The sequence below is a fragment of the Lipotes vexillifer genome, unplaced genomic scaffold (assembly GCF_000442215.2).
Source record: "Lipotes vexillifer unplaced genomic scaffold, Lipotes_vexillifer_v1.1 scaffold490, whole genome shotgun sequence".
NCBI classification, from domain to species: Eukaryota; Metazoa; Chordata; class Mammalia; order Artiodactyla; family Lipotidae; genus Lipotes; species Lipotes vexillifer.
This window is the reverse complement of record NW_006796397.1, coordinates 2,516,673-2,532,885: the sequence shown is the minus strand read 5'-3', so window position 1 is coordinate 2,532,885 and position 16,213 is coordinate 2,516,673. Positions and strand designations below refer to the sequence as shown.

The window sequence follows — 16,213 nt, the reverse complement described above, 5'->3', positions numbered from 1 at the left end:
CATTCCTGCTTATTGTTACCAAGTTCAAGCTTGTACTGCTTGCCGCATGACAGGCCAGTAAAACGAGAGACAGGTGTTGGGGCAAGGAAAAGCCACTTATTTGGAAAGCTAGCAGACCAAGAAGATGGTGGACTTATGTCCCAAAGAACCATCTTACCCGAGTTAGAATTCAGGCTTCTTTTATACTAAAAGGGGAGAGGGTGAAGCTGGTTGTTGTTGCAGACTTCTTGGTGCCAGAATCCTTTGTTCTTGCAGCTGTCCACATAAGTTTGGTCCCAATGTTCCTGTAAACCTCCAACATGACAATCAACAATCATTATTTTCTGTTCTGCAACTTTTTATCTCTACATGAATGTAAACATGTTATACCTTTAAAGGTCAAGCCTAGGAGGCAGAGCATAGAGAAAGGGCTATTATGTATATTTGAAGCCATAGGCAACATTTTTACAAAGGTTCAGAGCCAGCATGACTAAGTATGGGCAACAGAGCACAAAGGTTAGAGCTAAAGGAATAGATCCAATATGGAGTCAGGTTTGTTCTTCTCTTATATACTGTTTTTTGTGGTAAAGTTTCTGACAGAGAAGTATGATGTTGAAAAGTGTACTATTTATTAAAGTATATTGATGTTAAACATAAATATTACCTCAAAAGTCTTTATTTTTACTCTATAATTTTGTATATATTCTGCATTTGTGCATTCCAGAATAGTTTCACAAGAAGTTTTATTTATCCAGCACTTGAAAGCACCCCATCCACATTTTCCCATCAGTTCCTTCTTTGTTAACAAACCATGTAACTTTTTTTTCCATGTAACTTTATAACCATTTCTTTCTTTTTTTTTTAGTTTCCAACTTTCTTTAATGCTAATCTTAATGCTAATAGGTTGTGAGATATGTTTCTTTAATTGAATGAAATATTCTTTAAATTCTATAGTGCTTTACAATTTTCAGAAGTTTCACACACATGATTTCATATAATCCCATAATAATCCTATATTTCCCCACCCTTGTATTGCCCCTTCCCCTTCCCTCTTCCCATGGGTAACCATTAATTTGTTCTCTATATCTGTGAGTCTGCTTCTTTTTTTGCTTTATTCATTAGTTTGTTGTATTTTTTAGATTATACATATAAGTGATATTATATAGTACTTGTCTTTCTCTGACTTATTTCACTTAGTATAATGCCCTCCAAGTCCATCCATGTTGCTGCAAATGGCAAAATTTCATTCTTTTTTATAGCTGGGTAGTATTCCACTATGTGTGTGTATATATATAGATATATATAGATAGATAGATATAGATATAGATATAGATATAGATATAATCACATCTTCTTTATCCATTCATCTGTTGATGGACACTTAGGTTGCTTCCATACTTTGGCGATTGTAAATAATGTTGCTATGAACATGGGGTGTACAATCATTTCTAAGTAGATGATATAAAATAATTTTCAGAAGCATATATTATAGCCAAAAGAAGTAATCATTCTGTAGTTTCAGCTGTATGCACCCATTCTGTGAAGTTAGTTGCTTCTTTCTATTTTCATATATTGTTTGCTAAAACTAAACCATAAAATATGACTATTCTACCCTTTCTCTTTGTGTACCTGTTTTTGGTCTTACAAGAGACCCCCCCCCCAGAGAGTAATACAAGTCTAATAATTTTAGTTAGAATCATAGGGGGACTTGCATATCAAGGTCCGGTTAGATAAGTAAACAGACGAAAGAGGTAGCAAAGACCTGGGAGATAGTAGGCACAATAGACGGTAACTTCTTTTCTCCTCTCTTTCCATCCCTCAAATTTTGTAGCCAAGCAACTGCTTGTTGCTAATAATCAACTAATAAGCTACCAACCTTCAAATGTTGAACAGAATTTTATCACCTAAAAGTATGCTTTTTACTCAATTGGTACTTAATAAATATATGGTGATTATATAAATTGTGTTGTTTTCTATAATACCTATATATAGTAAAGCCCAAAGTCAGAGCTGCATTGGAGAAGAATATGATAACAAATTTTAGATGTGTTGAGATGAAAAAAACAGTCAAAGTGCAAGTGCCCTGTGATCATTTGAAATTTATCAATCTAGAGATTATAACAGAAATCTTGAGAAGAAATGAGATTTTTGAGAGAAAGAGAGGTTGAGTGAATAAAGAAGAGTAGAAAAATGAGAACTGACCTTTTAGAGGCTGGGAAGAGGAAGTCAGCAATTACTTGCAATAATGACGAAACAAGATACAGAGTCATGTAGTGTCACAGAAATCAAGGCAGAGAGGAATTTTAAGAGATACTTCAGTCACTGATGTCAAACACTGTGAGATAGTAATTTTTAAAAAGAAATAATAAAATTTCTTCTTTCCTCAGTCTTATTCAGGCTCAGCTAGGATGCATTCCCATACAAGACTTTGCTTTGACGCAAGATACCTCGAAGATTTTCAGAAATGGCTCACGAATTACAAGATGTATGTTATAGGATTAATGGATTTTCAATATTTTTCCAGTAAAATAGTATACTATATTTAATATTGGAAACTTCTTTTTAGGGTTGTCAGACTTTATGGCTATTCAAGAAAAGTTTGCTGTACTGTTGAACAGTTTGATTTTAGCAAAGTGTTTTAGATGTAAACTTTGGGAAAACTCTCTGCATGTATCCAAACAGCTGGAAAAAATCGGTAGGTACTGAATACAGGTAGGCAATGTGTCAATGTCTGCAATTTATTTTGTATTTCACTGTTAGAAAAATTGTTATAAGATGGTTATAGACCTTTAAGGAAAAATGTGTTTATGGGCCTAAATAAGTTATTATACTTTCCTTCTCTTGAAAATCTGATTTTCATTTGCTTATGCTTAAAGGATTCTATTTGAAATCAATTTGGAAACCTAATAAAAATTAATGTTCTTATTTTTAAATTTGTTCTCAAACCAAGAGTGAAATTTTGTTTTAGTAATTAGGTAACTATGTGTTGTTCTCTCTTCTACTTTTATGACTATTTTGTTTTGATCTCAATGACAAGGTGCAGAGCTAGCAGTCCTGGTCATTCCTAATTCATTACAGAAAATTGTCACTTATTTATATCTTAACTTTTTCTCTTTTTTCAATAACATTTCAATATTAGTAATGATTTTCATAGAGATTCTATAGACAGGTTTCTTTCCTGTCTGTTGGGATCTAGCTCAGGATGTGAACTGAAAAACTCTACATGGTGCCATTTACAAAGACTGGGATATGCCTAAAGCACTTTGGAATTTTTCACTTTGGTGTCTTTGGCTTTGTGACCCTGTTCCTTCTTAGATAGCTAGAACTCCAAAAAGAGAGTTATTTTATGGCTGACAGTCTTATTAGCTTTATAATTTTATATGCATCTGGGGACATTAAAAAGTTAGGTAATGGGTCACTGGGGATTGCCTAATTATTCCTTAGAACAAAGATCTCCAGCTATTTTGTGAGGAAGTACTACTTTGTATTTGCTTGAAGTTTGAAATCGGTGGGGGAAATCAGTCAGAGAGTTGACCAGTCCTGGGAACTGGGGTGAAGGTGGAGATTGACTGGTGAAAGCAAGGTCAAAGTAGAAGAAAGTTTCCTGATTAAAGGCTCACCTTCCTATCAATACATAAGTCCTGGCAAACCAAATGCCACGCCCATCCCACAGAGATAAGAGTTCTGAATTGGGAAGAAGGTTACATACAATATTTAGGAGATTTCAACTTACCGAAAAATTTGAAATTATATAGAATGATTATTAATAGTATAGCACTAAAACACTTATATTAGAAAAGTAGAAAGTTCTCTAGAGTGATTTCAGTTTCCATGTGATAAAATGAGAAAAAGAACAAATTAAACCCAAAGTGGGCAGAAGAAAAGAAATAATTTTAAAAGAGCATAAATAAATTGAAAACAAAAAAAATCAACAAAACAAAAAGGTGATTATTTTGAAATATCAATGAAATTGATAACACTGTAGTCAGACTGATCAAGCAATAAAGAGAAAAGACACAAATTTCCAAAAACAAAAATGTGAGATATAACTATGGATCTTATAGATGGCAAAATGATAGAAAGGGAATGTTATAAACATCGTATGTCAATAAATGCCACAACTTTGATGAAATGGGAAAATTCCTTAAAAAACACAAACTGTCAAGAGTCCACTCAAGAAGAAATAGACAACATGAGTAGGCTTATATTTATTAAAGAAATTAAATTTGTAGTTTAAAACCTTACAAAGAAAATTCCAGGCACAGAAGGTTACACTGGTGAATTCTACTGAACATTTAAATAAGAAGCAATATCAGTTCTACACAAACATTTTCAGAAAATTTAAAAGGGGGGGTAATACTTCACAACTCATTCTATGAGGCCAACATTGCCTTGTTATCACAACCTGACAAAGACATTCAAGAAAAAGACAGACCTCAGTAATGTAAAAAAGATATCCCTCAGTAATATAAATGCAGTAATTCTTTATAAACTTTTAACAAATTGAACACAATGATAGATAAAAGGGCTAACATATCATGGCCACATGTGGTTTATTCTAGCAATACAAGATTAGTTTACCACTTGATGTCAATCAATGTAATTCATCATATTAACAAACTAAAATAGACCATATGATATCTCAATAATGCCAAAAAAAGTTGACAAGATCCAAAATCCATTTCTAATTAAAACTCTCAACAAATTTAAAATAGAAGGAAATTTCTCAAATTGATAAAGGACATCTATGAAAAACCTACAGCTAACATCATATTTAATAGTGAGAGACTGAATGCTTTCATTCTAAGATCAGGAACAAAAAGGATGCTCACTGTAACTACTTCCAGTAAACATTGTACTAGGGGTTCTAACCAGTACAGTAAAGCAAGAAAACGAAACTAAAAGCATACAGATTGGAAAGGAAAGAAGTAAAAATGTTTTTATTCATACATGATCACATGATTATCTATGTAGAAAATTCCATGGAAGGTAGGAAAGGTTTAGCATGGTTGAAGGATGTAAGGTCAATATATAAAAATTAACTTTATTTCTACATACTAGTAAGGAAAATCAGAAACTAAAATTAGAAAAACTATGCTATATTAGTTTTCTATTGCCATTGTAACAACTTACCACAAACTTTGTGGCTTAGAACAACACAAATTTATTATCTTAAAGTTCTGTAGATTAGAAATCTGATGTGGGTCTCACTGGGATAAAATCAAGGTTCGGCAAGGCTGTTTTCCTTTCTAGAAACACTAGGGATGAATCCATTTTCCTGCCTTCAACTTCTAGAGAATACTTGATTCCTTGATCATAGCCCTCTTCCTCTACCTTCAAAGTCAGCAGGTGATCTTGGATTTGGCAAAGAATTTCTTAGATACAACACAAAAGCACGAACTATATAAAAGAAAAAAAGTGGATTTAATCAAAACTTAAAACTTTTGCTTTTCATAGAATACTATTAAAGAAGGAGGAGGAGGAGAAAACAAGCCACCAGACTGGAAGAAAATATTTGCAAAACATATAACTGATGGAGGACTTGTACCTAGAATGTATAAAAAATTCTTATAACTCAATAATAAGACAAACCACTGAATAAAACAATGAGCAAAAGATTCAAACAGACACATCACCAAAGAAGATATGTGTATGGCAAATAAGCACCTGAGAAAGTGGTTCAACATCATTAGTCATTAGAGAAATGCAAATTAAAATGACAACGCAATACCAGTACACATCCACTAAAATAATTAATTTTTCTTTTTTTTTTAAATTTATTTTTGGCTGTGTGCAGGCTTTCTCTAGTCATGGTGAGCAGGGGCTACTCTTTGTTGTGGTGCATGGGGTTCTCATTGTGGTGGCTTCTCTTGTTACGGAGCACAGGCTCTAGGCACATGGGCTTCAGTAATTGCAGTGCGTGGGCTTCAGTAGTTGCAGCGCGTGGGCTCAGTAGTTGCAGCATGTGGGCTCTAGGGCACGCAGGCCTCAGTAGTTGTGGCATGCAGGCTTCAGTAGTTGTGGCTCATGGGCTCTAGAGAGCAGGCTCAGTAGTTGTGGCACATGGGCTTAGTTGCTCTGTGGCATGTGGGATCTTCCTGGACCAGGGATCAAACCCGTGTCCCCTAGCATTGGCAGGTGGATTCTTAACCACTGCGCCACCAGGGAAGTCGCCACTAAAATAATTAAAACTTGACAGAGTGCTAGAGAGGATGTGGTTCAACTGGAACTCTCACTGTGGGAATGTAAAATGTTACAACCACTTTGGAAAACCATTTGATTGTTTCTTTAAAAGTTCAACATAAACCTACCATGCAACCGGCCCTTTCATGCTTAATAACCCAAAAGAAATAAAAGCATGTAGACACACAATTCTAATAACCAAGACATTTGAAAACAGCCTAAATATCCATGAACACGCAAATGGAAAATAAATTGTGGTGTATCCTATAGTGTGGATATATATACTCAGCAATAAAAAGGCATGAAGTGTTGATACAAACAACAACATGGATGAATCTTACAATAATTATACAGAGTAGAAGAAGCCAGACTAAAAAGAAAACTATTTAATTCCATTTAAATAAAAGACTAGAAAATACAATAGTGATAGAAAGCAGATCAGTGGTTGCTTGGGGACTGTGTGGGGAGGGGACAGAAGAGGTAGTGAAGAATTACAAAGTGGCACAAGGAAACTTTTAGAGGCAATGGTAATGTTTATTAGCTTGGTTGTGGTGATAGTTTCTCATACACATACATAAACACACAAAATCACATGTCAAGTATATTGTATGTGAATTATACTTCAGTCAATAAAATTGTAAAAATAAATAACTAAATCCAAAGGAAACTATATTCACTCACCAAATGAGCAAAAATTAAAAGTCCTGTAGTGGAGATAGTATAAGGTTATGAACATTCTCATGCAGTGTTGGTTGGAGTCTAAGTCTCATGATATCTACCAATTAAAATGCACAATCTCTTTAAAACAGCAATTTCACTTTAGCAATTACATTTATAGAAATATTTCCACATGGATACAAATATAAACATTGTTTATAATCACATAATCTTAAATGTCCATCAATAGCAGAATGATTAAGAAAAGTATGAATTATCCATAAAAATTAATTAATAAAATTTCACTATACTGGAAGAAGCCGGTCTTTCTGACTTTCTAGAATATTGTCAGTCTGGGCATCATTTGCATTCTATCCCTTCCAAATTGTTGAACACGAACATGTTTTTCACACTTAGTACAGCTGAACAAAAAGAAACAAATATTGACCAGCAAAATTCATGTAATAGGAAAGTGAGAGAATCCAAACAAAAAAGTAAATCTAAGTTCTTATTGAGCACCAGGAAAAAATAATGAATGCAAATTGATTTTCAACAATGTTTATAAACTAAAAATTAAAAATCAGGAAAGGTTATAAGGGAAAATGGAAATGAACATTAAGGAATTAAGAATACTAGGAGTTGTGTCTAAAGATTAAGAGAAATTCCCAAAAATAGTTAAAGATATGAGTAAGGAAAGGAGTATCATACCCTCATCAGTAATATGTGTGCCTTAAACAAGGTGGTACTAGTTTAGAATTTTATGCTTCTGACAATATCTTCTATTTTGGGATTTGGTTAAAATCATTCATATGAGTGTAAGAATTAAAAATTATGGTTTCTCAAAGCATGAAGAAACAGAAAAGGTCCAAAGATGGAAGAGCACTTGATGTATTTAAGGAGCAAAATTAAAGCCGGTGTGGCTGGAGAATAGTCAGCAAGAGGGGAATGGTAGGAAATTAAATGGGAGAGGTAGGCTGTGTTCAAGTCATATAGGTAAGGGAGTTTGGCCATAGTAAGGAAATGGCCATTTTATTCTAAATGCAATGGAAAGGCATTGGAAATTTTAGGCAGAAGAGTAAAATTATCTGAATTAGTACAGAAACAGAGAGAGAACTCAATTTCTTGAGTTCCTGTTTCTTTAAAAGTTCAACATAAACCTACCATGAACTCATTTCAAGACAGCAATGCTCAGAGAGCCATAGCTTCATGAAACAATATTCCCATCCCTGAATAATGTTGTCTTTTTTAAAAACATGAGTTTAACCATAGATGTTTCTTGGTACTTGCTCTATGACATAAGGTAAAACTAAGGGTTGAGACATCATGTGGATCAAAGAATTCCTCTTTCTTTTATAAAGCACATGAGTGTTTTATTTGAGTTTGAAAAAATAAATATGAACAATCAAATAATGTCTCAGCCCAATTAATCCAATTGAGAACATTTTTTAACAACTTTAAAAGTAAGTCATTAGTCTGGCTCTTTAAATTTTTCTTTTTTACTAATGTAGTTGTTAAATATTTAAGTGTAGATTTAGTTTTAAGTGGATTGTTTAAAAACTATTTGATTAATTTTCCACAGGTGTAACATTATCAAATGCTATGGTAAATGCAGGTTTGACTACCTTTAAAAAGATAGAAGAAACAGATGCAAGGAAACTTGAACTGGTATTTAATATTTACTTATTCCTAATGTTACCTGAATTCTGTATAAATTCTAAAGCCTGACTTTTGTATCTTTATTTCTGCCAAAAAATGATTTCCCTCTCATAGTCATATATACATATATATATATATATATATAATTTTTTTTTTTGCGGTATGTGGGCCTCTCCCGTTGTGGAGCACAGGCTCCGGACGCGCAGGCTCAGCGGCCATGGCTCACGGGCCCAGCCGCTCCGCGGCACGTGGGATCTTCCCTGACCAGGGCACGAACCCATGTCCCCTGCTTCAGCAGGCGGACTCTCAACCATTGCGCCACCAGGGAAGCCCAGTCATATATATTTTTAACTTAAGATTTTAGGTAATAAGCATGTTAAAACTATTGACTCTAAAAAATATTTTACTAAAAGAGTTTTTAGTGTTGTAATAAGAACATAATGACATAAATATGTTTTAGATTTTAAATAGACATCCCCCTTTTGGAACTCAGATAAAAGAAACAGTGATGTATCTACCAAAATATGAACTTGAAGTGGAACAGGTAAATATTTTCTATTTTTCATATATTTTGATTTTCAGGAATAAAGCTACCCATAGCTGACTTGGAGGTGAGTATGAGTAGTAAGGTTATTTTTAACACTTTTTATGCCTATCCTTTTTTAAAGATTGCAAGATATAGTGATACCATGGCAGAAATATTAGTGACTGTTATATTAAGAAACTTTGAACAGCTACAAACTAAAAGAACAGCACCAGATTCCCACTACGTTACCTTAATCATAGGTGATGCAGATAATCAACTGGTTTCTAAGCACAAAATTATGTAAGTGTGAAATTTCTATTTGTTTTATTTCTAGGCATATACTATAAAAGAAAAATTCTGCTGAGGAAAAAAGTAATAAAATCATGGTGGGATCAGTTAAATTACATTTTCCTGATGCTATAACGGGACAGTTTGTCTATTAAAGAAGATACTAATATTGGATCTGTTGGTTTAGATTATATTTAGTACTCAAATGAACAAAGTGTAAAGTCTATCACCATGGTTTGAAACAAGTAATAGATGACCTTTAGGAGTAGCTCTAATTCACTGTTGCTGAACTTTCTTATTTTGTTGCTTTTCTCCTATCATTCATGACCTTACTACTCTTTGAGTGCAATCTTCCTCCTACTTACTTTAAAATATATCTTCTATTTCCAAATTAAAATCTAACAAACTACTACCGCCATTGTAGGATCCAGGCAACCAGATCCAATAGATAAAGGGGGTACCTTGCCTTATATCTAGTTCTCTAGCATGTCATTCTATAATTTTTACTTCAGCCTTTTTTCTAATACTATTGATATTTTCTCCCAGGATGTCATAAGCAAACTCTAAAGATAATAGTTGTAGCTACAGCTAATATTTTTTGAGCACTTAGTAGGTTCCAGGTATTGAATTGTTTAATCTTTGTATGAGATAGGTGCTACTATCATTATATATACTTTATAGAGGAGAAATTTGAGACCAAGGTTATATAGGTAGTTTACAGCAAAAACTAGTTTTGAAGCCAAGCATTCTTACTCCAGAGCCTATGCTCCTAGCATATAACTGTACCTGTAAGTTCAGGATGGCAGTGATTCTGAAATGGGAATCTCCTAATTTTTTTCCAGTGTACTGGAATATGGCTTCCTAAAACATCCTGTGCAAGGTTCCTAATGGGACTGCAGTGACTGATAAGGATATCCTTTTCACTGATAATTACTCTCCTGCAACTAGCCATGATACACTTACAGAGAATATATAATTATACAAATCTTTATTCTCTGTGACAACTAAATCTAATGACAGCCTTGACTATAGGAGGCTAAAATAAGTTCAATCACAAAATTGGTTGCTGGTGTTGTGTTATTAGATACAAACTATTTCATATCATTTAAAAAAATACTGTTGAAGTTCTCACAAATCCATGTAACTTATGTATAGCCATTTTAAAGTGGTAGTGATTTAAGGTCAAGGTCATAGGTTATTGATAGCAATTATTTATTCAAGCAGGCCTGAAATGATTCAGTGCAACTTAGAGCCAGCTGTTGGGTGGACATATAGTTAAGAAAATTATGGTAACGGTAGTTCCATTGACACTCCATTTCCCTATCCTCAGAACTTAGGGAAGGTAGTTTTCAGTAACTCACTTCAGTTTACTACCAGATAGGACCTATCTTAGGATCAGTTAGCCCTTGAACATTAATTTATTATTTCATTTCATTTAGTGTTCAAGATCACTATTAAATGATGCATTACTCTTTTTCAGGGATTCTGTTTTGCTAAAAGCTGGAAATTGGGCTAAAAAGATTGATGTGAGGCGAGCTCTTAAATCTGAAGATCTTAGCATAAATCTAATTAGTTCTGAATATGGTAAGTTCATTGAAGTAATGAAGACATGAATGTAAAAAATATGATAGCATTTAAAAATTATTTCCTTTATGTAAAACAGAAAACATAAGTGATATTGTGTAAGAATAATTTATTTAAGTAAAATGAATAATTTTAAAGGAAGCTTCATATATTTGGATATGTAAAAGATGGCAGAGACTAGGATAATAAAATTAAAATTTTATCTGTTCATTTGTAGACATTTTATTTTTTAAGATAAATTTCAATTACTGTAGGAACATTGATTTTTATTTTTATGACAGATGTATAAATTTTCATTTGTTATACTTTTTAAAGTATCTTTAAAACATTTCTATTGCCTGGACTTGTTAGACTTTACAGTTCAAAAATGTATAAAATATAACAGGTATAAAAACAAATAAATGGTCTCATGTGTGGATTTATATGACTTAAATAAGCATTTGTATGCTTTTTTTTTTCTTTTTTCAGTTGGACTTGATATACAGCAGAAATTTACAGTCTTTTACTTAGGACCCAAGAGATTTGGAAATCAAATAATTATGCGAAAAAAAACAGAAACAGAGATGTCCCATTTTAAACATTCAATAGCAGGGCCCAGTAAAGGTAAATAGCTGTATTTAGTCCTGTTTTGCATTAAAGCAAAGATATGGCTGAGGGTAGTATCATCAGTATAGTACTGCTTCATTCAGATTGTGGATACTGTGGAATTAGATGTTTAGACTTTCTAATAATTGCATTAATAATGTACAGTAGGAATTCTTAGTGTTAATATTTGTCAAAATTGGGGTGATTTTTGGAGCAAAGAATTATTTGACTAGTTTTTTGTATACATTTCCCCCTTTTCATACCCACTCCATTCTTATGGCCATGTCAGGGGGAGAGCAAGTGATATACAAGAATTAACGGATTTGATAAGGTAAAGCAGGTGACAATTTTTTTTTTATTATGGGACATTCAAATAAAGACGAAAGTAGAAAGAAGTGTATATGGAACCTTCATGTACTCATCACCCACCTTAAACAATTATCAACTCAGGGCTAATATAGTTTCATCTGTACCTCTGTTTAGATTTCCCCTTGTATTTTTTTGAAGAAAATCAGATATCATATTATTCCCTCCGTAAATGTTTCAGTATATATTTGTAAATGGTAAGGATTTAAGAAAAAAATACTGCATTACTCTTGACATAAAAAGCTAATAGTAACTAATAATTACCCAATATTGAGTTAATGTTCAAACCGCTGATTACTCATAAATGTTGTAGATATATCATCTTGATACCACCTAGATATACCAGATTGGCTTCTGAATCCTTTTGCTATGTCCCTAGTAGTCTTGACAGCTTCCTTGCTTTGTGAGGTGATATGATGTTCCAGGCTTAACCTTTTATAATTCCAGACCCAGACCTGTAATAAGCCTTTTCTCCAAAGATACCTGGTTTCCTTTCATGATAAATAGTTTTCTGTGTGCTTGAAGAGCTCATTGCCATTGACTGATTATTATCTCTTGCCTTTTCCATGCACAGATTTAGGAAATATGTGATTTTTTTCTTTTTAAAGATAAAATACATAACTGATTCATAGTTAAATGTCCAAATCTAATTCAGGGCTATGGTATTTATCCTTAAACTCAATTCTGCACTCAATAATCTATCTCCTTTCTGCCATGCTGAGAGATTTGTTTTGCAGTAACTCCAAAAATGATAGAATGTCACTAATTTTCTTTTTTTTTTTTTTTACATCTTTATTGGAGTATAATTGCTTTACAATAGTGTGTTAGTTTCTGCTTTATAACAAAGTGAGTCAGCTATACATATACATATATCCCCATATCTCCCTCCCACCTTCCCTATCACACCCCTCTAGGTGGTCAAAAAGCACTGAGCTGATCTCCCTGTGCTATGCAGCTGCTTCCCACTAGCTATCTAGTTTACATTTGATAGTATGTATAAGTACATGTCACTCTCTCACTTTGTCCCAACTTACCATTCCCACTCCCCGTGTCCTCAAGTCCATTCTCTACGTCTGCGTTTTTATTCCTATCCTGACCCTAGGTTCTTCAGAACCTTTTTTTTTTTTTTTTTTTAGATTCCATATGTATGTGTTAGCATACGGTATTTATTTTTCTCTTTCTGACTTACTTCACTCTGCATGACGGTCTCTAGGTCCATCCATCTCACTACAAATAACTCAATTTCATTTCTTTTTATGGCTGAGTAATATTCCATTGTATATATGTGCCATATCTTCTTAATCCATTCATCTGTCGATGGACACTTAGGTTGCTTCCATGTGCTGACTCTTCTAAATAGAGCTGCAATGAACATTGTGGTACATGACTCTTCTTGAATTATGGTTTTCGCAGGGTATATGCCCAGTAGTGGGATTCCTGGGTCATATGGTTTTTCTATTTTTAGTTTTTTAAGGAATCTCTATACTGTTGTCCATAGTGACTGTATCAATTTACATTCCCATCAACAGTGCAAGAGGGTTCCATTTTCTCCACACCCTCTCCAGCATTTATTTTTTGATGATGGCCATTCTGACTGGTGTGAGGTGACACCTCATTGCAGTTTTGATTTGCAGTTCTCTAATGATTAGTGATGTGGAGCATCCTTTCATGTGTTTGTTGGCAATCTGTACGTCTTCTTTGGAGAAATGTCTATTTAGGTCTTCTGCCCATTTTTGGATTGGGTTGTTTGTTTTTTTGACATTGAGCTGCATGAGCTGCTTGTAAATCTTGGAGATTAGTCTTTTGACAGTTGTTTCATTTGGAAATATTTTCTCCCATTCTGAGCACTGTCTTTTCGTCTTGTTTATTGTTTCCTTTGCTGTGCAAAAGCATTTAAGTTTCATTAGGTCCCATTTGTTTATTTTTGTTTTTATTTCCCTTTCTCTAGGAGGTGGGTCAAAAAGGATCTTGCTGTGATTTATGTCACAGAGTGTTCTGCCTATGTTTTCCTCTAAGAATTTTACAGCGTCTGGCCTTACATTTAGGTCTTTAATCCATTTTGAGTTTATTTTTGTGTATGGTGTTAGGGAGTGTTCTAATTTCATTCTTTTACATGTAGCTGTCCAGTTTTCCCAGCACCACTTTCTGAAGAGGCTGTCTTTTCTATATTTTATATTCTTGCCTCCTTTATCAAAGATAAGGTGACCATATGTGTGTGGGTTTATCTCTGAGCTTTCTATCCTGTTCCATTGATCTATATTTCTGTTTTTGTGCCAGTACCATACTGTCTTGCTTACTGTAGCTTTGTAGTATAGTCTGAAGTCAGGGAGCCTGATTCCTCCTCAAGATTGCTTTGGCTATTTGGGGTCTTTTGTGTTTCCATACAAATTGTGTAATTTTTTCTTGTAGTTCTGTGAAAAATGCCAGTGGTAGTTTGATAGGGATTGCACTGAATCTGTAGATTGCTTTAGGCAGTATAGTCATTTTCACAATGTTGATTTTTCCAATCCAAGAACATGGTGTATGTCTCCATTAGTTTGTATCATCTTTAATTTCTTTTATCAGTGTCTTATTGTTTTCTGCATACAGGTCTTTTGTCTCCCTAGGTAGATTTATTCCTAGGTATTTTATTCTTTTTGTTGCAATGGTAAATGAGAGTGTTTCCTTAATTTCTCTTTCAGATTTTTCATCATTAGTGTATAGGAATGCAAGAGATTTCTGGGCATTAAGTTTGTATCCTGCTACTTTACCAAATACATTGATTAGCTCTGGTAGTTTTCTCTTAGCATCTTTAGGATTCTCTGTGTATAGGATCATGTCCTCTGCAAACAGTGACAGCTTTACTTCTTCTTTTCTGATTTGGATTCCTTTTATTTCTTTTTCTTCTCTGATTGCCGTCACTAAAACCTCCAAAACTATGTTGAATAACAGTGGTGAGAGTGGACAACCTTGTCTTGTTCCTGATCTTAGAGGAAATGGGTTCAGTTTTTCACCATTGAGAGCAATGTTGGCTGTGGGTTTGTCATATATGGCCTTCATTATGTGTAGGTGAGTTCCCTCTATGCTTACTTTCTCAAGGGTTTTTATCATAAATGGGTGTTGAATTTTGTCAAAAGCTTTTTCTGCATCTATTGAGATGATCATATGGTTTTCTCCTTCAATTTGTTAATATGGTTTATCACATTGATTGATTTGCATATATTAAAGAATCCTTGCATTCTTGGGATAAACCCCAATTGATCATGGTGTATGATCCTTTTAATGTGTCGTTGGATTCTGTTTGCTAGTATTTTGTTGAGGATTTTTGCATCTGTGGTCATCAGTGATATTGGCCTGTAGCTTTCTTTCTTTGCGACATCTTTGTCTGGTTTTGGTATCAGGGTGATGGTGGCCTTGTAGAATGAGTTTGGGAGTGTTCCTCCCTCTGCTATATTTTGGAAGAGTTTGAGAAGGATAGGTGTTAGCTCTTCTCTAAATGTTTGATAGAATTCTTCTGTGAAGCCATCTGGTCCTGGCCTTTTGTTTGTTGGAATATTTTTAATCACAGTCTCAATTTCAGTGCTTGTGATTGGTCTGTTTATATTTTCTATTTCTTCCTGGGTGAGTCTCAGAAGGTTGTGCTTTTCTAAGAATTTGTCCATTTCTTCCAGGTTGTCCATTTTATTGGCATATAGTTGCTTGTAGTAATCTCTCTTGATCCTTTGTATTTCTGCAGTGTCAGTTGTTACTTCTCCTTTTTCATTTCTGATTCTATTGATTTGAGTCTTCTCCCTCTTTTTTTCTTGATGAATCTGGCTAATGGTTTATCAATTTTGTTTATCTTCTTAGAGAACCAGCTTTTAGTTTTATTGACCTTTGCTATTGTTTCCTTCATTTCTTTTTCATTTATTTCTGATCTGGTCTTTATGATTTCTTTCCAACTGCTTACTTTGGGATTTTTTTGTTCTTCTTCCTCTAATTGCTTTAGGTGTAAGGTTACATTGTTTATTTGCATTATTTCTTGTTTCCTGAGGTAGGGTTGTATTACTATAAACTTCCCTCTTAGAACTGCTTTTGCTGCATCCCATAGGTTTCGGGTTGTCGTGTTTTCATTGTCATTTGTTTCTAGGGATTTCTTGATTTCCTCTTTGATTTCTTCAGTCGTCTCTTGGTTATTAAGTAGCATATTCTTTAGCCTCCGCGTGTTTCTATTTTTTATCGATTTTGTCCTGAAATTGATATCTAGTCTCATAGCTTTGTGGTCAGAAAAGATACTTGGTATGATTTCAATTTTCTTAACTTTACCAAGGCTTGATTTGTGACCCAAGATATGATCTATCCTGGAGAATGTTCCATGAGGATTTGAGAAGAAAGTGTATTCTGTTGTTTTTGGATGGAAAGTCCTATAAG

The 16,213-nt window shown here is 33.9% G+C and overlaps 1 protein-coding gene across 1 annotated transcript in view; it reads left to right on the top strand.

Annotated features, from left to right (window-relative positions):
• HFM1 (helicase for meiosis 1) overlaps nucleotides 1–16,213 on the top strand; it is a 125,809-nt gene that overhangs the window by 65,102 nt on the left and 44,494 nt on the right. The window contains exons 23-29 of the mRNA XM_007468524.1: nucleotides 2,367–2,464; nucleotides 2,546–2,674; nucleotides 8,399–8,484; nucleotides 8,936–9,019; nucleotides 9,144–9,301; nucleotides 10,770–10,873; nucleotides 11,342–11,476. Coding sequence (XP_007468586.1) covers nucleotides 2,367–2,464; nucleotides 2,546–2,674; nucleotides 8,399–8,484; nucleotides 8,936–9,019; nucleotides 9,144–9,301; nucleotides 10,770–10,873; nucleotides 11,342–11,476 — 794 coding nt within the window. The remainder of the gene's footprint in view (nucleotides 1–2,366; nucleotides 2,465–2,545; nucleotides 2,675–8,398; nucleotides 8,485–8,935; nucleotides 9,020–9,143; nucleotides 9,302–10,769; nucleotides 10,874–11,341; nucleotides 11,477–16,213) is intronic.